Source organism: Motacilla alba, chromosome 2, assembly GCF_015832195.1.
Source record: "Motacilla alba alba isolate MOTALB_02 chromosome 2, Motacilla_alba_V1.0_pri, whole genome shotgun sequence".
NCBI classification, from domain to species: Eukaryota; Metazoa; Chordata; class Aves; order Passeriformes; family Motacillidae; genus Motacilla; species Motacilla alba.
Genome location: NC_052017.1, coordinates 117,562,398 through 117,587,518, shown reverse-complemented (window position 1 = coordinate 117,587,518; position 25,121 = coordinate 117,562,398). Strand labels below are relative to the sequence as shown.

At 36.4% G+C, this 25,121-nt stretch overlaps 1 protein-coding gene across 4 annotated transcripts; it reads left to right on the top strand.

The window, feature by feature from the left end:
* Positions 1-235: 235 nt before the first annotated feature.
* PPP1R42 (protein phosphatase 1 regulatory subunit 42) lies at positions 236-22,240 on the top strand. 4 transcript variants are annotated; one of them, XM_038128212.1, is made up of 9 exons: positions 238-474; positions 1,633-1,843; positions 3,048-3,214; positions 3,658-3,796; positions 6,410-6,526; positions 11,594-11,711; positions 12,985-13,113; positions 14,312-14,463; positions 21,703-22,240. In XM_038128212.1, exons 2-9 carry the CDS (start codon positions 1,715-1,717, stop codon positions 21,745-21,747), a joined length of 996 nt encoding a protein of 331 aa, XP_037984140.1. In that variant the 5' UTR covers positions 238-474; positions 1,633-1,714; the 3' UTR covers positions 21,748-22,240. The 4 variants fall into 4 exon arrangements, with proteins under 4 accessions (XP_037984139.1, XP_037984140.1, XP_037984141.1 ...); XM_038128211.1 differs by lacking the exon at positions 21,703-22,240 and having other exon boundaries at positions 236-474; positions 14,312-15,492; XM_038128213.1 differs by lacking the exons at positions 12,985-13,113; positions 21,703-22,240 and having other exon boundaries at positions 239-474; positions 14,312-15,492.
* Positions 22,241-25,121: the final 2,881 nt, after the last annotated feature.

The following is a 25,121-nucleotide window of genomic DNA, read 5'->3' as shown; positions in this document are numbered from 1 at the left end:
AACTTTGGGGTGCCCCGTGCAGGAGCCGGAGCCGATGACCCTCGTGGGTCCCTCCCGCCTGGGGACATTCCCCGCCTCCCCCCACACGGCCGCCAGCGCCGCCAGCGCGCGCGAAGCCGCGTGGGGACCCTCGCTGCGCGTGCGCCAAGAAGCCCCGCCCCTTCTCTCTTTTTCCTCGGCGCTGATTGGTCCGAGGGGCGCGCGCCGCGGCCGGTAACGGATCGCCCCGCCCCCCGGCGGTTGGCGTGCGGTTGCCGCGGCAACCAGGGCCCGGCGGCGCGCGCGGGCCGGCCGTTGAGGGGAGAGCGGAGCCGGGGCCGGGCCAGGCCGGGGGCGCTTCCTGCCGGGAAGGAGCCTGGAGCGGATCCCGGCCCGAGCCCGCCATCGGAGCCGCCCTCCCACCCGCCCTGCTGGGCGGCGGTGGGTGGCGGGGCCACGGGACGGGGAGGGCGGTGTGAAATCGCGCGGCTGTAGGTAGGAAGGAGCTGGGGGACCGAGGGAGGGAGACCTGCCCGGCTGCCCCTCGCTTATTCTGCTGGGTTTGGAAGAAGGTCTGAGAAAGGGCTCTGAAAGGTGTTTTTTATCTAAAAAGCAAGAAACTCACAGTAGAAAAACAGGCAACCCACAATGTTCTTTCAGCTCTTGTTCATCCCCACTTTTTAAAATAAAAGTAAAAAGCAAATCCCCTATGGACAAAGAAGAGCTGCTGAGCTTCAGATTTGTTTACTAAGAAAGGAAGTTTCTTCTGCCTTCACAGCCTCGATCTTGGCTTTTCTTCAGTTTCTCCTAATTGTAATGCTGGCAGGGAGGATTCTCTGTGCGAGGTTTAGACCTGGGATGGTTTTTGCTGTCTCCTCAGTTGTTCTGACACACTAATGTAGGGCTTTTGTGTATAAGCTATATTACATAATATTCATTGGTATATTTACTGGCTAAATAGGTGACCTTTCTATTCTGAGTCATTAAGTTATATCCATTAGGGTATCTTATCCCCAGATCTTTTATGCATCCTGTTCAATATTAGCTGCTTGCCTTCTTCCCTCTCCCCCGTTCTGTCATTTATAGGCTCACTTATATGAGCCAGAGTGTGGAAAAAAAGGTTGGTATTGTTGTGGGAGCCTCTATAATATGCCTTAGTGGGAAAAACTTACAGTTTTTGGCTGTGCAGAACATGCAGTTCTGTGCATGACAAAAATGCTGTGCAGATATATAAAGAGTTCTGTAGCTTAATCTACCTCTCACACCCTGTAAAAACCTGTTACAGAGTCTCCTGTATTTTCTAATTTATAAGCAGATTATGAGTTTCCATTAACTAGCTACTATGTGTGAGAATTATGCCTGCTGTGGAGCATTGTGCTCATATTTCTGTATGAAAAAGACAAAAACTACGATTTAATACTCTTAAGCAAACTGAACAAACAAATCAAATAGAAAAATTGTTTTAAACATTTATTAATACACCAAAAACTTGATAAAATGTCAGCAACAAAAGGGATAGGATTTTATAAGCAACGTAGTATCACTGTAAATGAAAAGAGCATTGGTGAGGATATGTCAGATTTGAAGTACACATGAAAGCTTTGTTGAAGATCTGGAGTACAAGCAGTATAACATTTTTCTTTTGTTTTTAAGGCATTCTGTAATACTACTTAGAGGAGCACGAGGAATACAGTATTAAAAGAAGCAGTAGAGCAGCTTGACCTATTACAGCACCATGGTTCAGCTAACAATGGACCTCATTGCTAAAAATGCCGGTCACAAGAATCCAAGCGAAGAGGATTTTGGACAATATGTGCAAAGATTAACTCATCTGAATTTGTCAGATAAAAATATAGATTCAATTGTAAGACTTATTTTTTATTATTCCTTTTAAACTAGCTACTCTAATGTTTTGTAGTTATGATGAGGTGTTCATTGTTGGAGACACAAACAAGGAAAGCCAAGTTTTACAAATTTGTTAACTCACAGCACAATCTTTTCAATCTGTCTGTGATTTATTCCTTAAATTTCAGAGGAAGTCTGAGAAAGGAAAGGAGAGTTCAGGAACAGGAAATAACCAAAGTGAGGTTAACAAATTTGGACTGGTGTAGTGGCTTTTTCAAATTAACCAGGTTAAAAATATACTTTTTTTTTTTTAATTGCTCCCCGGGGCTTATTAATTTAAAAAATAATCCATGAGCTTTTCATTTTCAAAGACTGCAAACTTAACCCAGTTCTCCTTCCTCTAAGTTTAATAATAGGAAATGTATACAGGTTTCAATAAGTTCTGAGTTAACTCAGATCCCCTCAAGATACTGAGTAAGTTGTGAAACCGCTGAGCCCTGAACAACTGCATTGTTGAATGCGGTGAATTTCAATTTCTGCTCTAAAAGTGTGATTTCAGTCAAGAAGAAATTGTTTGTTCTGTGTGAACAGATCCTGCAAACAAATGGGTTTATTCAGCCCACTCCCATGCACAGCCATAGCGAGCTAATAATTGGATCAGTCCATTTGATGAGATCTGCTTCATCAGCTGCCACAGCAAAGTCTTGGAGAAACCTTCATGGGGAGCGGCCTTTTAGTTGTTTCATGGGAATATGTTCAAAGAAACTTAACATTTGAGTGTAAACTTGAGTTCAGAAACATATTAAAACAGATTGAAGTGCAAGGTTTTGTAAAAAACAATAATTCTTTGCCAAGAACTGGTTTCCAGTTACATCAGTGCAGTTTAACGGAGACAGCTACACAAAAAAATTCTGCTTTTCTGAAATCCATCTGATGAAGACAGGGAAGGGAATGAGCTCACACTGGATGTGGTGTATTTGCTGGTGATGCCTGTAGTCCTCAGATTCTGTATGGCAAATTACTCACAACAGATTTCAGTCTTTAATCTGTAGATAACTGACAATATATAATAACTCTGGTTTTCTAGGAAAAATAGTTTTATGAAGTGTTTACTAAAGGTGAAAATTTATTTATAATGTATCAGAACTTAAATATAAGAACAATCAAGCTTCCAGAAGCAGGCAGTAACTGGAGGTTAAGTAGCATGTTATTGTTTATTTCAGGGTGAGCTCTCTTTCTGTAAAAATCTGAGAGTTCTGTATTTATATGATAACCAAATCAACCAAATCCAGCACTTGGACTTTGCTTCAAACATAACGCACCTTTACCTTCAGAACAATCGTATTTCAACTATAGAAAATCTCTCATCGCTGAAAAAACTTGAAAAACTGTAAGTTGAAAATAATGTATTTATTTTACTAGTAAAAAGAATAGTTATGACACTTCAGAAATTTTTTAAATTATATAGCCATTAAAGTCCTTTCACCTCTTAAATTTTGCTTTTCAAATATAAGTAATTGTTTATTGTTTTTTATGAGATGTTCTGTGATAAAAATAATGATATATAATCTTGACACATATTTTTACATTTAAATGATTTTATTTTTTCAGTCTGGCAATATTAATAATAATAGCTGTAGATAAAACTGCAAAAAACTGCTTGAATCATTTAGGTGTATATTCTACTTGTATGCTAGGTTATTTACTTTATCTATCATAATTTCCAAGTATTATTCAATAAGGCTTGGAAAATATTTTTCTCTATATATTGAAGCCTTGTGTTTGCTCTTACTTTCACAGGATATTAAATCTATTTTGTGTTCTATTCTGTAGGTATTTAGGAGGCAACTATATCACTGTAGTAGAGGGTTTGGATAAATTAGGAGAACTGAGGGAGCTACATATTGAAAGTCAACATCTCCCTCTTGGTGAAAAGCTTCTGTTTGATCCAGTATCTCTTAACTCCCTGGCAGTAAGTATATTTTGAGAATTACAATGAGCCAATTATCAGGAGATCAGTATTTTTAGGAGAAATTATTAGGAGTTGATCATTCTGTGTTTTCCTCCTTTGCCAATTGGTGGCATTATTTCAAATTCTACCAAGAGACTCCCACCCTAATTCTCTTTTAAGGCATCCAGCAAATTCTATTTCATCTCTTTTTCATTATGAAGGATGAAAATGAGAATCAAGAGAGAGAGGAATTAAGGAAGTGTGTGGATGCCCTATACCAACAGAATGTGAATAAACTAAAAAAGGGGTTGGAATTTATCACTTAGTTTTCTTAGTCTGTTTCATTTGTAGTGAATTAGTTTGTTGGTATTTCAGTGATTTGATTGGTATAGTTGTTTATTTATTGCCTTTTGTATTTCTGTAGAAAAATGGAATGGTAAAAAAGGCACAAACATATTTTTCTTCCTGGATGTTAAGAACAACACAATCAAAAGCATTCAGTTTTAGTTCTGCAGTTCTTCTGTGTTGTGTTATGTCAAGAGTTCAGGAAATCTCTTTGAAGTTGTCTTTCAACATGTTAATTGCTCATAAAACATATAGTTGAAGAGGTTAAAAAGTAGGATTTATTTGCTAATGGATGTAGTTCTGTACTATAAAAATTCCTCTTGCTGTATCTCCCGCAGTGTAGTCAGGGCTTGATAAGCCTTTTTTTGTGAAGATGAAAATCTCACAAAAAAAGTGAATTCTTTTGTTCACATGTATGTCATAAATATTTGACCTAGCTCTATTTTTTCCTGTTTTGAGATTATGTAATCCAAGACATGCATTGCTGTTTTTCTTTAATAGAAATGAGTCATTACTGTGAGAGCATTTGTACTTTGTTCCTTCTATATTGGAGAAATTAGAAAAGTAAAGAGAAGTTTTACTGCTGTAATCTTCCCAGGATAATAACGTATAATGAATTCTTCCATGTTTTTCAGCAGCCTGGTCTAGATTTTGTTCTTTGTGGATTTTACTTAAGGCCTTTTGGTGTGGGGTTTGTTTTGTTTTTTGTGAAACAACTTTTGACGATGCAACATCTTTGTGGAGGCTAAATGTAAAAATGTAAAAATATCCTTTAAGTGCCAAGTGTTTGGAGCCTTTTTAAGGCATCACTTTTTACTTCTTAATCTGTTTCTGGCTCTTTTAATGGTGTCAGAGATAAAAGAGATGAAGCTGTATACCTCTGTGTATACTACAGGCAAATCAGGCAAATGTTTGGATGATGACAATGTCCTGAATATGAGTGAGAAAATTAAGTTTATGAACTGTGTTTATCAGGATGATACTGGTAATTTCTGTCTGCAATGTAGGTCTCGGTCAAATTTTTGACTTGGTTTAGTTTTCCTGTATAAACTGCTGAAATAGAGATTTTTCCAAACCATGGTAAATCTTATTGTGTATATAATTCTAAACTCACTGGATTAGGAGTCCCTTGTCATTTTCTAGAGATATAAACCTTTTCCTTTTATGTGAAATTACATTAACATTTTCTGAGATGAACAACTAAAACACATTTAGATTTTTATCTAAAATGTAAAGATCTCTGTAACTATTGTCTGTTACAAAAGGCAAAGTGCAATATGTGGCTCAGTACTGTTCCAGAGAAGGGGTAAGGATCAGAGACATGGATACCCAGAGGTTTGTAGGGTGAAGTCTGAGAGAAAAGCAGTGTAGTCCAGCTGTTAAATGAGACTATGTGGATAGCACATATGGGCTCCAGCTCTGTAGTTCAGATGCAATCTTAGGGGCCACAGTATAAGAAGAACACGGACCTGCTGCAGCAAGTCCAGAGAGGGCCACAGAGAGGATCAGAGGGCTGGAGCACGTCTCCTATGAAAACAGGCTGAGAGAGTTGGAGTTGTTCAGCCTGGAGAAGTGAAGGTTCCAAGGACACCTTATATCAGCATTCCAGTACCTAAAGGGGGCTTATAAGAAAGCTGGAGAGGCACTTTTTACAAGGGTGTGTTGTGAGAGGACACGGGGTAATGGCCTGAAACTGATCAAGGGCAGGTTTAGATTACCTATTAGGAAGAAATTCTCTGCTTGTGACTGTGGTGTGACGCTGGAACAGATTGCACAGAGAAGTTGTGGATGCCCCATCTCTGGAAGTGTTCAAGGCCAGGTTGAGTGGAGCTCTGAACAGCCTGGTCTAGTGCAAGGTGTCCCTGCTCATGGCAGGGTGTTGGAACTAGATGACCTTTAAGGTCCCTTCCAACCCAAACCATTCTATGATTCTATAAAAATGCAGTCAGTTTCAATGTATGTTTCATACTTTAGAGTTTGTAGCACTTGCACAACTCTGTAAAGAATTTGAATGTGTTTAAAAAAACCCAAAAATTCTGTATTTACTAAGAATTTCTGAAATAATTGAGAAACAATCTTACGTTGGTTTCATTTCAAAACCAAAATAAATTACATTTTAGGACAAGGTGGAACGCCAACATAAATCAATCTGTATGGTGTGTGGAGGTGTTGTTTGCATGTTTCTTCTTCGTGTGTTTGTTCATCTTTTAAGATAATTTTCTGTAATTTACAAGTTGACTCATGCATGGCATGAAAAAAATGTTTCTTTTTCTGCTTTTCTTCCTTCAGAAATCTTTGTCTGTATTGAATATCAGCAATAACAACATTGATGAATTAGAAGAACTGGCAGTTTTGGAAAATCTTTCTTATCTTAAAGCAGTCGACAATCGACTTCAGCATATGAAGGTATTAAAGTAAATATTTGTTATATTAAGTATGGGTGTTCAGGAATTAGTCACATTCATCTCTATCACTAAATATATAAGTAAAAAGAAATGTTACTTTTGCAGTTACTAAATCTGGCTTGTCAACCATGCTGTCTTTTCTCATATAAAAATCTTACTGAGACTAAAAATGAAGAAGCATTTACCTAGGATGTAAAAATTTATAATTTTATTAATTAATACTGAAATTAATTGGATTAAATAGTAACCCAAATCACCAAGACAAAGTCTTGATTGAAATAAACCCTTTCATTTCTGGTTTGCATAAACATTTTATTTCCTTAGTAAACTTAACTTTCATTGGTTAATAATTATTAAAATAACTATTCTTATTACTACTGAGAACACAACATATTTTTAACAGATTGTTGAGAAAATCTGGCAATTCTCTTTACTAATGAGGAGATTGCAGTATTTTGTATGCATAACCTTTCAGTTATCTAGATGAATTTACTCTGTTTGGACTCTTCATTTTTTACACTATAATATTAAAAAATGTTAAATGATGCCCTTCTTTTTCACTACAAAACTATTAATGCTTTGTATTTCAAGTCGTGGCTGGCAGTTGTGATTGAATTTACATCAAAATACAATTCATGTAGGCTTTTGCTGAGTAATTCACATTGAATATGTTGGTTACATCAAAATAGCAAAAAGCTTTTTTCAAATAGGCAATCTCCCCAAATCTTCCCTTTTTAAAATGAATCAATTTATGAATGAAACATATTACAAAAAAATTATATTGGCTCTTTCTTTCTTAGAAATAAAATATACTTTTGTTGTGATGATGTTAAAAGAAAATTGTCATAGCCAAAGAACCAATTAATTTTAAGAATGAGGATGCCAGTTTGGAGACAGCATTTTCAGTATCTTAGAGGAAAAACCAATATCATATGAAACAGAATAAGGAGAGGACAAAATGACTGCATTACTCTGTAAATGTGTATATGTTATTTATTCTTTATTAAATTTCATTATTTAATCATCAGGAAAACCAGAATTACATGTACCCAAAGGAGTTAGACCTGGAGATTTCTATGTTATATAGTCACAACTGTTGAAAAATTATACAATTAGCATTTGAGTTTGCTATCCATTACACTTTTATTAAGCTCCAGTATATTTTGAAAGTGACTGTTCTGTGTGTTTTCTAAACAATCTCCAAGTTTTGAAATATATGGAACAGGGAAGGTGTTTCTATTAATATCTTTGCAGACCTGTAAAATTAATGAACATATCCAATGTGTTTAATATACAGTGTAATGCAGGTGGATATCCAACTTGCCAGCTACAATTACTGAATTTTAAGGGATTGCATTTTGGTAGGCTCTACATATCACTAATATAAATTCTTAAATAAATAAAAAACAAACCATTGAAAAAAGCAGTAAGCCATGAAATTTTTTTTTTAAAGTCAGTTTTAACTCTGTGTAAGAGTCTTTAGCTTACAGTGGACATCTAGCAGGAGAACAATCTTATACAACCACTGACTGTTCAAAGACATAGCTGAGGGAAGTTTTGAGTATATTTCAATTTTTTTTTTGCATCGCTGAATTTCATGATTGCACGGCATACATTATTCTACAGCTGTGAAAGCTGCAAGGATTTTAGGGGTATACAGTTCTATACACTTAATTGGTTCTGCTGGCTGAACTTGTTACATGCAGCAAAGGCTCTTTCATTCCCACACCAGCTGCCTCCCTTCTCCTCCCTCTTGCCCCTCTCTTATCAAAACTCTGATGTATACCTCTTTTTCATGCCAAAAGCACTATATCCCCTGTTTTCCCTTTTGTGCTTTGCCATCACTGCCATCAAGAACTTCCCCAGGAATGTCTAGCATTGATCAGAGATTGTGGCAGTGCCACATGACAGGGAAGTGTTGGAGAGCCCTGTACCCACCTGTGTGTCACCTGGTGGGAAGAGAAGCTCTAGAGGAGCTGCCTGTGTCTGAGCAGGTCTGGTGAACTGCAGGAATAACATGGAATCTTTGAGAAAAAGATGAAGGGCATAAGAAATGCATGAAATACAGTCTTATGTAGACTTTTCTCACTTTTGTGTACTTAGTATAGTTATTTTATATTTTAAAATTTCTCTCAGTTTTTTCACTTTATTATGAAAACCCATATTCCTTTGCTTTTCTTACCTATGCCACTTTGATTTCAGCAGTTGAAAATTAGGACTAATAAATTAGTTGAAAATTAGGACTAATAAATAAACTAATAAATTAAAGCACTTAAATTCATGGCTAACACAGGGCTTTGTTAGCATAATTAACAGACATCAAGGCATATGACCTTGTTTCACTCGACTGAAGTTTATATAATTCAGTCTGCACAGTAGACAGATGAAAATCAAGTAATTTTTTTAATTCATGCAAAATAACTATGACTAGCTACCACATGCAAAAAGTATGTCTCAGGTCAGTTATCAAGAATATAATTGATTTTAATAGAATTGGCTTTTCGTTGTTTTCTATTGCTTGCTACTTCATTTATTCATCGTATTGAGGTTCTGGTTTGCTTTAGTCAGGATCACAAGGTCTTCTAGACTGCAGTGTACTTGGGTTGGAATTAAGGAAATTTGTTAAAACCCTATGTCTATTAAAAAATCCCCCACAATTATTCCTTTTTACAAAAAGCCAGAATATAATTTATTTATTAAGTTCATTAGTTTTGGAAATATTATGAGTTGTGTGAGTCTTTGGATAGGTAGAAATAAAAATATAGCTAGAAATTCCTGGAAAAACCTGTATTTTCCAAGTCTTTAATTTATTCAACCTCTGCCCAGTATTGATTATGACAAGAGATATCACAAAAGATGAATTCATTCGCTTTAGAATTGAGTCAGGAACAAGAGAAAAATTATAGATTTTCTCAAATAGATTATGACAGGTAATCAAACTGGTGACAAATGGCTGTCTGTAGATGTAGCTGGGGCAGTTGGATTAGACATTTCCAATAAAAACTGGAGCATACTGGTCAAATACCAATTCTTAAATGGCCACTGTTAATTGGTAAGAAAGTTATTGCCAGCACTACAGCTGCCTACTCAGGCGCTTGCCCTTCCCCCTCCCCACCCTCCCCGATGGAATATAATTTGCTCGTCAGTATTTTGTAGCAGACCTCAAAGTGATAGCATGACATGATCATTTATCAAACGGAGCCTGCCCAGAAGAGTGTCTGGTCCCTTTAGTACAGCTTATTGAAAGGCTGGGAAGTGAAAGCACTTTATTAGAGACAGGAAGGCAATGAACAACTAGAGCGTATCGAAAGGGTAATCATATTTCAGCACAGGATTAGTGTGCTCTTAGATAAACATACACTGCAGTAAGCATGTTCAGGGTCATTTATCAAGTAAGTAACAGCTAACAAAAATCTACAGGACTCTGTATACATTCATCAAAGTTAAACTGTATACATTTTGTTTCAGTAATAGACAACTTTGTGTTGCAAAACTATTACTTGGAAAAATTCTTTCTAATGAAATCTAGAACACATTATAGACTTCAATGATAGTATCTGAATGCTTAGGTAAGGATATAAATATACTTGCTAAATGATTTTTTTAGTAAGTCTAGCCTAAAATATTTTGCCCCTAAATTTTGTTTGTGATTAAGTGTTAGCACCTAAACTGTGGAGGTTATCACGTTGCTATCCTGATACATACTGATTAAACTTTGCTGAATAACATCACGAGAATTATTAACATTTCTTCATGTAGACTAGTCCTCAGGGTTTCTTGCATTGTTTTATCAGTCTTGATCCTCACAGAACCAGACTTTTGCTCTCTAGTTTTCTAAAAATACATTTTTATCACTGAATAACAATAGATGATATCAGCATCATCAGAGATAGACCAAAAATTATATGGTTTGGGGGTATGAGACTGTGCTGCCACTTTCTCTTCCACATGATTTTTCTAAACATGTATAATATAACTGATAGAATATTTCCAAGAGGATTTTCTACCAAGGGAGATGAGCCAGCAAAAGCAGAATTCTCCCTGCTTGTGTTACCCAAGCAATTTTTTAAATTTGAAGGAGCTAAGAGATATCTACATTGCTAAAGACTTCATTGTTGGCATCAAGCTACAAAGTTTTACACCCTCTGCAGTTTAGAATCCATCACAGCATGATCAGTAGAATTTTCCAAATTATTACAACAGTAGAACATAAATCCTCTCTCCTATTTATACCTATTGTCTTGAATCCCTCCCTAAGCTTTTCACACATACAAGGAAAACCTGCCAAGAATGAGAGTTAAATGAATTTTGGAAAGAAAGTATTTCAGAAAGTAAGGTGTCTGAGTAGAAAGGACCAATCTGATACACTTTGCATGTTTTCAACTTGAATTTATTGTATTTGAAAGACAAGAGTAGTTTCATGTAGGTCATACTGCCCCTGGGTAACCAGACAGAAACAGAGATGGAGAAAGGTATATTTCACTAATTTCGCTGTGTAGGCCAATACTGTAACTGACCACCCACAGTTAGGTAGGGAGGGATTACTGTTTCTCCTGTAAAATACAGTTCTACATATATATAAAGAGAGAGGCATTCCATTGTGGACTGCATGATTTTTGGCTTTTTTTTTTTAGTCTGTACTTTGTCTGTATAAAGTATTTATTCTTCCACACATTGATGCTCTTAAGGGCTCTGTAAGACCTTGGGGATACAGTAACAGACATTGTGTATAATATGAATTTTTTCATTGGTACTTCCTAGGCTTTGGGTGCTTATCAGTGGGATTGAAGTGGTTAATTTTCCATAGCTGGCATTACTGAATCCTTAAAAATGCAGCATCTTCCAACATCACTGTTTCTTCTGTGCAATTTTGATATATTCAGGGGATGCTGGGGACCACTCTGTTTGAAAATGCACATTCTTAATGTGCATAATATATGTGAATAGTCTCATTGAAGTTATTTCTTTGTGCAGGATTTGGGGCTGGCTGAACAAATCACATTACTGTTGAACTTTACCTTGGAGGGGGAAACATAATCACAATGTTCTATTGTTGTTTCAATTGCAGGATTTGAAGGTTGTATTAAAAAAGTGGACAAAGCTACGCAGACTAGATCTTACAGGAAACCCCATCTGTCAAAAACCAAACTACAAGGATAGGATTATAATACAGTCACTGACTTTAGGTAAAAAATTAAATCAGTAGCCCACCCATAACCCCCAGTCTTTTAGGAAACAACTGAAAAATTTTTTGTTCTTGAGTAGCGCTATGCATGTAAACACAGTTACTGCTATAGATATTTATGTCAAATCATGAACTTTTAATTTATGTAGAAAGCTAAAATGGCTTATGTAATCAGCTTCACAAGCCATCTTGTTTGGCTTTTGGTATTAGTTGTAGTAATAATTTGTTTTATTATCGATGATTGGCGAGATTGTTACAAGACAGTTTTTTGTGTTCATATTCCAGATGTTGTGAAACTGATTTTCAAAGATCAGTTTTATCTATTCCCCTATCAATTTGTAGTGGTTGCAAAAGTGTTTTTGTTGTACAGTGCCAGTTGTGCAGATCCCACCTTACTGTGTTTGAATTTGTCATATAACATTCATCCTTAAATTTATAAGCAGTTCACACTTATGTTGTGAGTGTATTTGTTAATCTTAACACTTATGGTGCAGGTTTTTATTATTATTTTTCATAAAATTTTAGCATGAAAGGGAGAAACTGATTCTTTTTTATCTAAATATTTATGCTGCAGAAATAAGCAAAAAAAATCTAGGATTTTTTTCCGTTTTTTTGGATAAAGGTGGCAATTATTTCTAAAGTTATAATTACAGAACTTGGTTTTTCTCAGAGCACAAAATATTGGCCATTTAGAAAAAGAAAAAGCCTATCTGCACAATGAAAATAACACTGCTTTAGGACAGTTCTAATGCAACCTAAATTTGGGGGTACAGGAGGTATTTCATTTGGGCTGACTCAAAAATGCAGATGCAACCAATGAATCATAAAGCATAAGGTTTATGGCACGTAAGTGAGTAAAGTTAACCTGAGAGAGGCAAATCTGTGTGCCTGTCTCCATGATCAGTAGAATTCCTTGATTGCTAAGACATGCAGTTTCCCTCTCCACCTGGATTTCTGCATCTATCTACCCTGTGTAAGAGCATAACTTTTCTGCAGAACATTATAGAAAGTCTTGCATGCTAACCAAATGTGAAATATATATATTTCTCTTGAAATTTATAAAAACTGTAGATTTTTTTTTTGTAATTAAGACATGTTAACTCTCTCTTGCAGCTTGACTATGAATATCAGTCTTTATTGGGTATCCTTTACCAAAATACTATAAAAAGAAAAATAGACTTGAAGAGAATGATTATAGAGCCAATACACATTACCTACAACTTCATATAGTCCTTTAGTTCACTTTGTATCACAGAAAATATTCTCTTTTGCAGAATATCTGGATGGGAAGGAAATTCACGAAATAGAAAGAAGTTTCTTAATTAATTGGAAAGCCTCCATAGCTGCCAGGAAAAAAAGCAATGAAAGAATGACTGATGAACAGGCAGCCTATGTAGAATTTTGTAAGCAAACTAATCAATTACTTCATGTTTATTTAAAACTTACAGAAATCATAAAATTACAGCTAAAAATAAATATACTAAGAATTGTTTATAAGACACTTGTACCAGTGATGAGTACAAAAGACTGAGTAGAAATTGAGCTTTTCAAACATAAAATTTTATTTTAGCACTAGTTCATATATCAGTTTTTTTCTTCTCATCCCAATCTCCCAGAATTATGTTAAGAGGTAGCTAGTGCATTTTGATTGTGAAAATATTCTGATTGTGTAAATATTCACATTCACTTCCATATTTTAAAAATGTTGGGCATTCTAGAAGAAATATGCATAAAATATATCAGACTTTTAAACTCTATTTGCTTATACTTTTTTGTTCTCTGTATATTGTCAGTCCTTTAAAGGCCTTTGCAAGACACATGTGCAGCAGAAGTCCAAGTTTTTAACTTGGAAATAAAAAAAAATGTCTGGAAGGTAAAAAAGCCTTAAACCCTTTTTGAGGTTTAAAGGCAACCTGTTCTTCAAGTGAGAAAACAAAATAGTTTTGAAACTCAAGCAAAACCTGAAATAAACTTTGAGGTTTTTTTGAAAATGGTGGGAAGGTGGTGGTTGTTACAGAGTTGACTGCAGGTTAAAACATAAATGACTTAACAGCATGTCTTGCTGTCTTGCAGGACTTGGATAGAGACATTTAACTTGAAATTATTCAAAAATGTTTGAATTTCCATATTTATAAAATAAAATTGAGGGCACTTATACTGTTGCTTTCGGAAGATTAATTAATATGTTATTTTTGAAGACATGAAGGCTGATGCTTTGCCTGCCAGCTCCAGCCCCAAAATAGTTGGAGTCTGCTCATTGTTTGGAAGCCATATGTAAATGGCAGTGGTTCTGAAATGGTCTTCTAAATAACTACTGATATAAGGAGGTGCTATGTAATTGAATTTACTCTCTTTCAAATAACTCTACCTGAATGGGAATACCTGTTTTAATGTTCACCTTCATCAGAGTTTGCAGAACCTTCTATAACTCCATTCAGGGTTTTCCATTCTCATTTATCAAATTTGAGGTATTATACCTTAAGGTTCATTACACTGTTTTCTATAAAGAGATGTATTGGAATCTTGTGATCAATCACACTAAATATTTATGGTTTGACTTAGGATATTGAATTAATCCTTTTTTCTTTTTGTTTTCTGCAGCTGACTTTGTAACACCTTGTTTCAAAGTTCCTCTTCACCCCAGTCGCTCTGTGAAAGAAGAAACAGATTCTTTAGATTTGGCTCACAAGCAAAAAGGTGAAGGAAAACCTCTGCCAAGAATCTCTGAAAGAGGAAGTCAGATGAAAACTCGGGTGTGTTTCTCAAACAACTTCCTTTTAGTTATGTTGGTTATTGCTTGTCTGAAATAATCTTTTTTAACCATGTTATATTTATTGTCTTTATTTCTTTGAAAGACAGGATAATAGATTTCAATTTCTGGTTACAAATCAGGGGACTAGCTAATAGCAGTAACTTTAATGTTACTAGTTTCTGTCATATGCATTTAATTGTAATTATTTTCCACAAAAGTAAAGTAATGTTGAAGTTAATTCTCAGAAGTAAGTTAAGGTGTGAGGACCACTGGTGAAGGGTGATGGAATTATCTGGAGAAGGAGAAACAATCAGTTTTTATCATTATCTGGACAAGGAGAATTATCTGGAGAAGGAGAATTATCTGGAGAAGGAGAAACAATCAGTTTTTATCATTACAGCTTACTTCTAACAGCCATGCTCCAGTTTCACCTGTGGCAATAGTATAGTTTAGTATTTGGGACCTAATATCACTCCTTCCAGATTTATAATGTTATTTTTAACCTAATACTTTTATTACTTATCAGCTGAACTAGCCAAAAAAAAACCCCACATCATTTATGCAATGCTGTCGATAAAATAAATAAATGCATGCAACTGACACGGGTATTTTTTGTAATTAAATTAGTAAATGTAGTATTCTATTTTACTTTCAAGTTAGAATTTATTAGTGTGTTTGACAATTTAACTGAACAACATTTAATGCTATTTTATTTTTGACACCTTACCACTTCCCATTCTAAGAGTTTTGTTTATTCTAATTATTTGTTCTGATTAAAAATAGCTGCCTTTCTGTTGAGAAGGGAAGAAGATGCCATATAAATGTTGGGATTTTTAAAATTCTATTGTAAGATGGGTTTGTCCACATTCTCAGTGTTCTGTCAGCTTGCATGTCATCTCTATTAGCATCCTGTCTTTTGGGCCAAGCTGAGTAAAACTGTGTTTTGCATTTACCATTCCCCTTAGTCCTAAAAACGAATGGAACATGAATGTACAATATCTTTTCTCCTGTAAGACCTTCTGCTATTCCCTTTGAGACAAAGTATTCTGATTCTGCTTTACAATGGTAAAAAGCTGTCCAACTGTTGAGCTTCTTTGATTGGCAAATATTTTTTCAGTATTAAAAATCTGGAATACAATCATGGCTCTGTTGAAATCCCTTTTGACCCTAGAAAGGCAAAGAGAGCACTTTCCATGCTTGATAAAATAAAATGTTTATATTTTTATTAATTTACATTTGTAAATTAAACAATTTAAGTGATTTTTTTTTTTACTGTTAATCTAGAAGATATTAGCCTGATTTCACAGAAAGGTTAGAAGAAACTGCAGTCAGGTGACATGCATTTAATATTTTCTAAAAACTTCTAAATGGGACTTAGATGCTGAAGATTGCTGCACCTTACAATTTCACGTGTAATCACTGATCCTGAGATGTATTCTAATTTTGTTAGTAGAGGAATTCCAGAGAAACCAAAGTTTTAAAGTTTTGTGAATTCTTTAGAGCATATATTGGGGAAAAAACCCCAAAACCTCAAAAAATAGAAATATTTGTTCTCAGAGCTTATGCAGATATGAAAAAATGACAAATCATAGTATTCCCTTGCCAGATCCACTCATTAGGGATATACATGAATGTGCTCACAAGTAAAGGAAGGAGTTTTTTTCAAACTGAACAAATACCTGTATTGTTTAATTGAAATTCAGTATCGGACCAAAGAAATTAGTGGGTTTTAATCCTAACCTCTGTGTTAGTCAAATAAATTATTCCAACAGATGTTTCCTCTTTCCCTATACATACTAGGTGATGTTTGACCTTGGCAACCGAAAAATAGGCATTAAATACCTTTCTAACGTACATCTAAGATCCACTGAGGATTGCATGTAGCTTGAACAATGAAAAAAGCCACTTTTTACTAGATTACTAAAATATGTAATTAATCTTCCCTTTTTGATGATATAAAAACAATAGTAATTTTATATTGAATTTTAAGTTAGTTTTGGACATTCAGAAAAAATTATGGATATCGGCAGGAAGTAATTAAAAGAAACCAAATCACTTAACTATTTTAAAGATACCTAATACCTTCCAATGGGATACACCATTATTAATGTTCCCTGAGTAGAGAAGCTGTTGAAATTTTGATGTTGTAAACTTAATCTGTAAGCAGCAGTTTCTGCCCACATTGCCTTACTCATGGAATTAAATATTGTGGTAGGTTTTTGTAGCAATTCAGAATGTGGTGGGAAAGTCACCTTTTGTCCCTCCACTGTATGTTATGGGATTAGCAATGAGGGAAAACCTTTAAATTATACAGTCAGCATGTAATAAATATGCTGGATTGTGGCAACTAAGCATAAGCCACTCTGCTGCCACCATGCCCATCATGTATATTTCAGGTTCTAGTCCAAAAGGAAGGAACTTGCAGTGAACAATGTTAGTTCTCCCTCTTCTTAGGCAGATGCTTGTACGAACATTGTATTTAATTAATTAAATATTTATCAATGCCCTGAGTTGTGGTGATGTGTGTGGTCTGAAATCTACACAGGATAATGGATATTTGATAACAGCTAGGAATGTGCATGTTCTGCATGTATACTGGGGTTTTTTTAATATGAATCGAGCCAGCATTATAATAAATAGAATTATTACAGCCTATTATATGGCAGGTTTTTGGGACTAAATGATACTGAGACTACAATGATGTATACCCAAAACATAAGCTTTGCAATCATACGCTTTGCATTACGGAATGTAGCTCTCTTATTTGAGAGGGAGGTGGGGAAATACATTACTTTTGGGTGACCTAATTCTTGTTTGCTTACTGAATATCAATTTCAGCAAACATCTGAAAATTCAAAAATAAAATAATATATCCTCAGTCTTAGCTGCAGGAGAAGGAGAAATACAGATTTAAGATGTAAACCAGGGCAGCTTTAGCTGTGCACCCTCAAGTTAGTTTTAGCAGCAAAGAGCTTACAAGCACTCCAAATGTATTCAGAATTAGTGCATTGAATACTTAGGGATACCAGCTGGAGCACTTTGCCAGTGCTGAGAGCTTGCTTAGAACAGGCATGGAGTGTCTTTTCCAGCAGCTCGTCTGGCTGCCTTTCCTTGGTGATGGTGTTGAAGGAAAAATGTAAACATCTTCTTAGTGAGGTCTACAAAGTATCATTCAGCATTTAGTGCTGAAGGCTGTAGAAGAGAAATGTAAGGAATTTACTTGCCGTTGAATTATTCAGCCATGACATAAGATATGAAAGGAGTCACCACAATGCTAGATAAAGTGTAAGGATAAAGAGATAAAGTGAAGTTCTGAAATTAAATAGGGTTGTTGAAGCAGAGCCATTTGAATGAAGGTCAGGTATTAAAAGTTTCTGCTTGCTGTGGCCCATGTAAGGTCTCAGCAGGCAATTCAGCCAGTTTTAGTGGTTGGTTCCCTTTTTTTTTTTTTGTGAAGAATATGCACTACCTGTAAAAGTGAGTGTAAATACTTTTGCAGAGACATGATTAATATTACGCTAATCTGCAGCCTAGTGGTATTTTTGGTATCCATATTTACATCCTTACTCAGTATGGTGCTGGATGATTCCCCCCATGATCATTCATACTCAGAAGCAAAAATATAACTGTCATCGCAATCATATAAGACACAAACAATGGCATTGTCTTCTGCCTAAACTTCTTTCAGTAGTGATAATTAAAAAAAAAAAAAAAGCCAAGAAAAAGTAGGTCTACTATATGCTAAAACTGTAGTACTTAACACTGCCATGTCACCCGGTGTCCTAAAGGCAGTGATAGAAAGCATCCCTTTTTGCCCATGCCCTGCCTCCCCACTCCAGTTCTCTGTGCTGCTGCCTGTGCCCAAAGCTGAGGAGGAGTAAGGATCTAAACCCCACTGGCAGAACACGTGCACAGACCCCGTGCCCTTGAAAAAAGTACATTCTTTCAAACCAGACTGAGAGCACATTTGCTGGTGAGCAGATTGCCAGCTGGACTGTGCATACTCCTACATGTCTGGCTGACCAGATATGCTGGACATATTCACATATGCAACTTACCAGGGCACATCTGGGCTTGCAGGCTGTCAGATGCTCTCAAGAACATTGAAACCCAGACTGTCTGAAACCTTCTACATAAAATACATTAATATTTAGAATGCTTTAGGTTGGAAGATCACCTTCTAAAACGGCTTTTCAGGACTCGGTTATTAGAGCTGTTCAAAATCCAGACAGCACGGTATCTGACATTTTTACTGATAAATTCAAGGAGAACAGGAAGTTCCTATGCTCCCAATCTCCAGCCTGTGAGTTCTTTTCTGCAGATCTGCCACACTGCAGAGAGATTTTATATTTACACCATCAGCTGCTGAAGTGCACAAAGAAAGGAGTTATAGGCACAGCAGGATTATACAAAACACTCCTTAAACTACCTCTGGACACAAGGGCTCTCCAAGGGTTGTTATCCCAGTGCCTGAGCAGTGCCAGCCATGTGCTGTGCCCAGAGCATAGACATATTCTTGATGGGCAATCTGGCAGGAGCACATTTGCTTGCAATAGCCTGCTCCCTCTTCCAGGAGACAGGGGCTCTTTCCTAGACATTTAGAAGACCAAATGGCACATGTGACTTGTCAGTCAGTAGGTGGTCAGCAACTTACCAGGGCACATCTGGGCTTGCAGGCTGTCAGATGCTCTCAAGAACATTGAAACCCAGGCTGTCTGAAACCTTCTGCATAAAATACATGAATATTTAGAATGCTTTAGGTTGGAAGATCATTGAGTCAAACCATAATCAGTAACATTTTAAACAGAATGCAGAATGAGAGGGGACTACTTAGTGATGTTAGTGTGAGTTGTGTCTTGTAACTGGGTCCATCAAGACTGTATCAGGAATTAAATATTATTTTAGGATGGTAAACAAAAATCAAATGCAGATCTTTCCCTATCTATTTTTCAGGTGTTACATGTTCACCCTAATAAGTTACTAGATAAATGAAACATTCAGTGCGCAGTATTTATTTTTTTCCTATCCTTAGATCTTTGTTGTCAGTACTTTTAGAGCACTGTTGAGATAAAACCTCAGGACTTCATAACACTTTTGGTCTGCTGTATTAGCATTGCACATTTTTTATTGTGCAACTGACAAAATTATAAATATCACTTTAATAACAAAAATATGAATCTAATTGGAAAACTGTTAAAGAAGTAATGCTGTGGTTTTAGGTTTTTAAAATACATAACTGCAAGGGGGTTTGAAAAAGTAATTTGAGGTTAAAATAAAGACTGCTGTTTGAATAGGAATATATAAATAAATTCTGTCATTTCAGTATAGTTCTGTTGAAGTCAGTTCCAATAATCTAATTTACTGCAATGATATAAATACTCTTTGCATTCCTGTATCCTGTCACACATTATGTAGGCGCACTCCCCTCTCTGAAAAGTTGAAAGCAGCTGCTTTAACAAAGCTGAGGTGAAAACACAGTCACTGTGCCCTCATCTAGCAAGATGAGCTACTACATTTTGGAGGACAGCACTGCAACCACTAATTCCTTAGTAGCAGCTATACCTCCTCAAATTCACTTCCAGCACCTTGGGATGTATCCCATCCAGTTGCAAAGACTTGGATATGTCAGATTTGCCTTAGTGGTTCCTAAATCAGTCACCATCTACTGTTGGTAGAATTTCCCCCTACCAAAAACTCTTCCTAGGACCTAAGAGGTGTGAGACCAGGCCTTACCAGTAAATATTCCAATGCTTTTAGAGCTTCCACAGTACTGTTGGTGTGTTAGAAGTACCAAAAGGAAAAAAATTAGACATCACTGCTCAAATACCTTCCCTTGATAATACTATTACCATAATCAGAACATATGTAAACACACAGTGCTTGAATTACTGATCTAAAGCTCATATTTGAACTTTTAACCCATAGCCAATGAAAAAATCCTATTTTTTCTAATGCTGTGTTATTTGCTTATATGCAGGTATAAAGCAGGACACAGCACTGCCTGTGATACAGCTTTAAAAACCGTACAATTCAAAAGTTCTGAGATAGGGAAAAAAAAAGCCAGAAAGCTGTCAGTGTTCAAGATGTGCCCATTGATTTTTCAGGATGAGGATTCAGACATGATCTATTAATATGGGACAGTATGTGATTGTATTCAGAGTGTAACTGGTAAAAGTTAAGTGCAACTGAAAGGCTCTCTTCCCTGTTTTTCCTATTTTTTATCTCAGTGTGGTGTGCAAAGTAGCTATCCTGACTAACGGAGCTCTGAGGCAAAATGATTAATTATGTGAACATGATTATTTACAGTCACAAAATTATAGATGCTATATATTGTAACTGGAAACAATACTTTTTACTTTTTACATTTTACTTTGCTAGGGAAAAAAAAACAGTGTTTTTTTTATTTTATTTTAAGTCACTTGGCCTTGAAGAATTCTAGGAATTCACTGCTAAAAAAGTTGTATTTGAACCTTACCTCTTCAATCAAACTGCACTGTAACCAGACACTACAGAAATGACTGACTGCATCTTTCTGTTCTCTTAATTCTGAGCAGAATTAATTGCTGCATCAAAACCAAGATAAATCCAAACCAGCTGTGAAATGATCCATGTAATAGAGTAATACTTTAAATCAAAAAGAGTTTTGAATCAATAAGCTCTTCCTTTCTTGGAGAGTAAATATGTTAGACTGCCATAGTAACCACTGATTACATGTCCAATAAAGTTGGGTATAATCAGTTACAAATAGTAAAGCTGGGTATAATCAGTTACACATAGTTTGTAGGAAAATGTTTTGGAATAAAAGACTGACTCTTATCTGATTTCATTTATATGAGAAATTGCTTTGATTATTAATAAGATTTTTTTTTCTTATAGGACTTGAAAATTAAAAGTATTTGCTACACATTTATGTAGGAAAAAATGTTAATACCATTTTTGTCGATGGAAAAAGTCATTTTTGTAACAAAGGGATGTACAATACCCCAAATAGATTCTGTCAATTCAAAATATTTTGGTTCCAGGTTTGGCACTGGGAGGAAAAACAAAAGGGCTTCACTGCAACAGCCAATAATCTTGCAATAGTTAAAGATCTTCTTTTCTAATCAGCAGGATTTGATAACACTGCTTATATTTTTTACAGAAATGTTGAGTGCTCCCAGGAATTGTTTATGACAACGGGTGCTTTCGTGTGGTTTTGACATGAAGATCTCACCTGTCTCCTCTGATCTCTCTGATGCAGGTTGTGGGGGAATCTGAAGCAACGACACAATTGTTTGAATTGTAAAAGCCATAAGTTACAGGACGTGAAGATTTGGACATTATTGATTTTCTTTTTCTCCTTCAAAGCTTACAAAGAAAGATACTGGTGTTCCTTTGGATATGTTGTCTGTGTCTTTTTAATCTCAAAACCAGACAAAATTAAGTATGTTGAACTTAACACTGCTTTCTAAGAACATTGGGGAAAATAAGGGGACTGCCTATTTATTTAGAAGCAATGCTTTGTCTCAAAAGCATGTAAAAACATCAGCACATGCTAGGTTAAACTGGTTGCCTAATTCTTACGCTTCCTCAAGAAATGAACTGGTTTTAGCCAGTGCCTTACCTAGCAGCTGCTTCTTTCCCTGCATGGTACTGAGCAGTTGTGCAGAGGCGTGTTCGCAGCAGTCATGGAGTCATAAAGGTTGAAAAAGACCTCTAAGATCATGTAGTACAACTGTAAACCTAACACTGCCATTTTCACCACTAAACCACGGTGTGGTGAACACCAAACCACACATCTACACATTTTTTAACATTTCCAGGGATGGTAATTCTGCCGTTTCCCTGGGCAGCCTCTTCCAATGCTTGACCACCCTTCCAACAAAGACTTTTTTCTCAGCAGCCAATCTAAACCCTCCCTGGTGCAACTTCAGGCCATTTCCTCTTGTCCTGTCACTTGTTACTTCAGAGGAAAAAACCAGACCTCACCTGTCTACAACCTCCTTTCAGAGGAGGTTGAAGCAGAAAGAAGCTATTAGCGCATTATGTTTTAGAAGATCTGTAGTCCTAAAAAATAATTTCCATCATTTGGATTTCTCCAAGTTCTGGTGAATATTGTGGAGCAGTTAGCAGAGGAGGCACGAGAAGATTAATGATGTCTGTGCTGATTAATTTTTTGATTGGGAGTATCATTCATTAATTTAACTTCAAATTCTGTTTGTTTGGCTGCTTTGCACTAGTTTGAGTAATTAAATAAATTCTTGAGACTTCTGATAAAGGAAAATTCCAATCCTACAGATAAAGAAAAGAAAGCCCAGATTACAAATTGCCCCTGGGAAAAGACCTTTCCTAATGCAGTTTCTCTGTGGGAATGGCAGCTCAGCATCTTGTGCTTACGGCCCTCTCTGAAATAAGAAAGGAATTTTTCCTGAATAACGAAATCAGGATCTGTCTTTTTGCATGGAATATTTTGTGTATTTTGTGAACATTTATAAAGATACTTTGGTAGAGATGATTAAAATACATTTAACTCCTGCATGCATTCTCCCCTCGAATAACAAGATCTTCATCTTCATTATAAAGAACAAGATTTCCAAAGCTAAGACAGTAAATGAGTGGTACTGTAACTCTGAGGTGCCAGTGTCTGTGTTAAAGTGCCATGGTTTAACCTCAGCCAGCAGCCAAGCCCCACGCAGCTGCTCGCTCACTCCCCCTCATTGGGACTGGGAAAAGAATAGGAAGGGTAGAAGCTGGAAAACTCATGGGTTGATATAAGCACAGTTTAATAGGGAAAGCAAAAGCCACACAGGTAAGCAGAGCAAACCAAGGAATTTGGTTACCAGTTCCCATGGGCAGGCAGGTGTTCAGCCATTGCCAGGAAACCAGGGGCTCATCACTACTTGGGAAGGCAAGTGCCAAATATCCAAACATCCTTCTGATTCCTCCTTCTTCCCCTACTTCAAATACTGAACATGATGTTATATGGTATGGCATATTCCTTTGGTCAGTTGGGGTCACCTGTCCCAACTTAAAACGTTGTCAGTTCCCATGTCAGTATGAAAAACAGAAAAGGCCTCATCTCTGTGTTAGCCCTGCTCAGCAATAACAAAAACGTCTCTGTATTATCAACCCTGTGTTCAGCCCTAATCCAAAATACAGCCCCAAAGCAGCCACTGTGAACAAAATTAACTCTACCCCAGCCCAAAGCAGTATTTAAGGTTGGTGCATCATTTGCCTTCAAAATCAGAACATTCCAAACATGAAATAAAGCTCAGATATGTAGCTGTTAGTCCCTTACTGAAATCACTACTAACTGAGCACGATACTTCTTATTCTAGCTGTAGTCATCAATGATATTCAGGTCGAGAAAGTCAGAAAAGCATGTATTACCAAAAAAGTTGATTCTTTAAGCAATTTCCAAAGAAGAATGTCAATAGTGTTGATGAGCACGTCAGCTGCTGATTGCTGACTCAAAGCAGCACGTTAGGAAGTCTCTGCCTGATCTCTATATCGTGGTGTTATCTTTGCATCTTACACTTCCCCCTGCCTTACACACACCCATTTAAAACTATTTAATGGATTGTTAGCATTTGTTAATGTGGGTTATGCTGTGTAAGCCGCCTGCAGCATTGCATACTTTTCATAGGTTCTGAGTATTTCTGGATTAAAGATTTTCATTTCTTGTACGATAAATGAAACATTGAAGACCTGAATTAATTACTCCCGATGCAACATGAGCCATGGGGTTTCACAGAGAGAATCCCACAGCCAAGCAACTCAAGTCTAGCTAATGCAAAGCCCTAAGAAAGTCGCAATACCTGGTCTAACGCTCATGTACACATACACACTCCCAGAGTGGAGCCCTTCTGATACCTATTTTAAATATATTTTTTAAGTAATTACTACTGAGAAAATGCTATAAGAAGTGTATTGACACACTGCAATATGGCACATTTAACATGACTGTGGAATATGCTATGGTTCTACAGTATATTATCAACACGGCATTTGAAATAAGGGGGGAAAGTATTAAATTGGAAATCCTCAAAATATTTGTTTGGATTTGGAATCCATTATGCTGAGATTTCCCCAAGAAGCAAAAGTTGTGAACTGCAACTCATTTTTATTCTCCTGTGGCTGTGTCCTGCCTTTTATTTGCTCCTGAGCTGCAGCTGGAATCTGTGGGACCTGACCAGATACAATCTGTGTGTGGCTTCCTGCTGGAGCTGTTTTACGCAGACAAGCAATGTTTCTGTTAGTTTCTGTCAGAAGCACCAATAACTGCTGCACCGTACCAGCAGGCAAGCACACTTGAGAAATCCTTATACAGAAATGGGAATGGAAGAAAATTAGCAAATTGGAAAGAAATACCCTGAATGTTTGTGCTGAATTGTAGCCATAAAACCAGAAACTAATTTGACATAAAGGGAGCAGAGTGTACCTGGAGAAATATCATTCTGTCTCTGGTAGAACTTCTTCTTACCTAAATCACACTGGAAATCTGTGACTCTGGCAGTTTTCAGATTTGAGATATACTGTGGAAGGTAAGGCAGGAAAAGTAATTCTCAGTCATTTGTCTGGAGAAGAAGAATAAGAAACAGCTGCAGCCATTTGTTACAGCTTTAGATTTAAATAGTGGGTTGGTGCAAGAAAATAATCACTGGATGTCTTTGTGCTTAT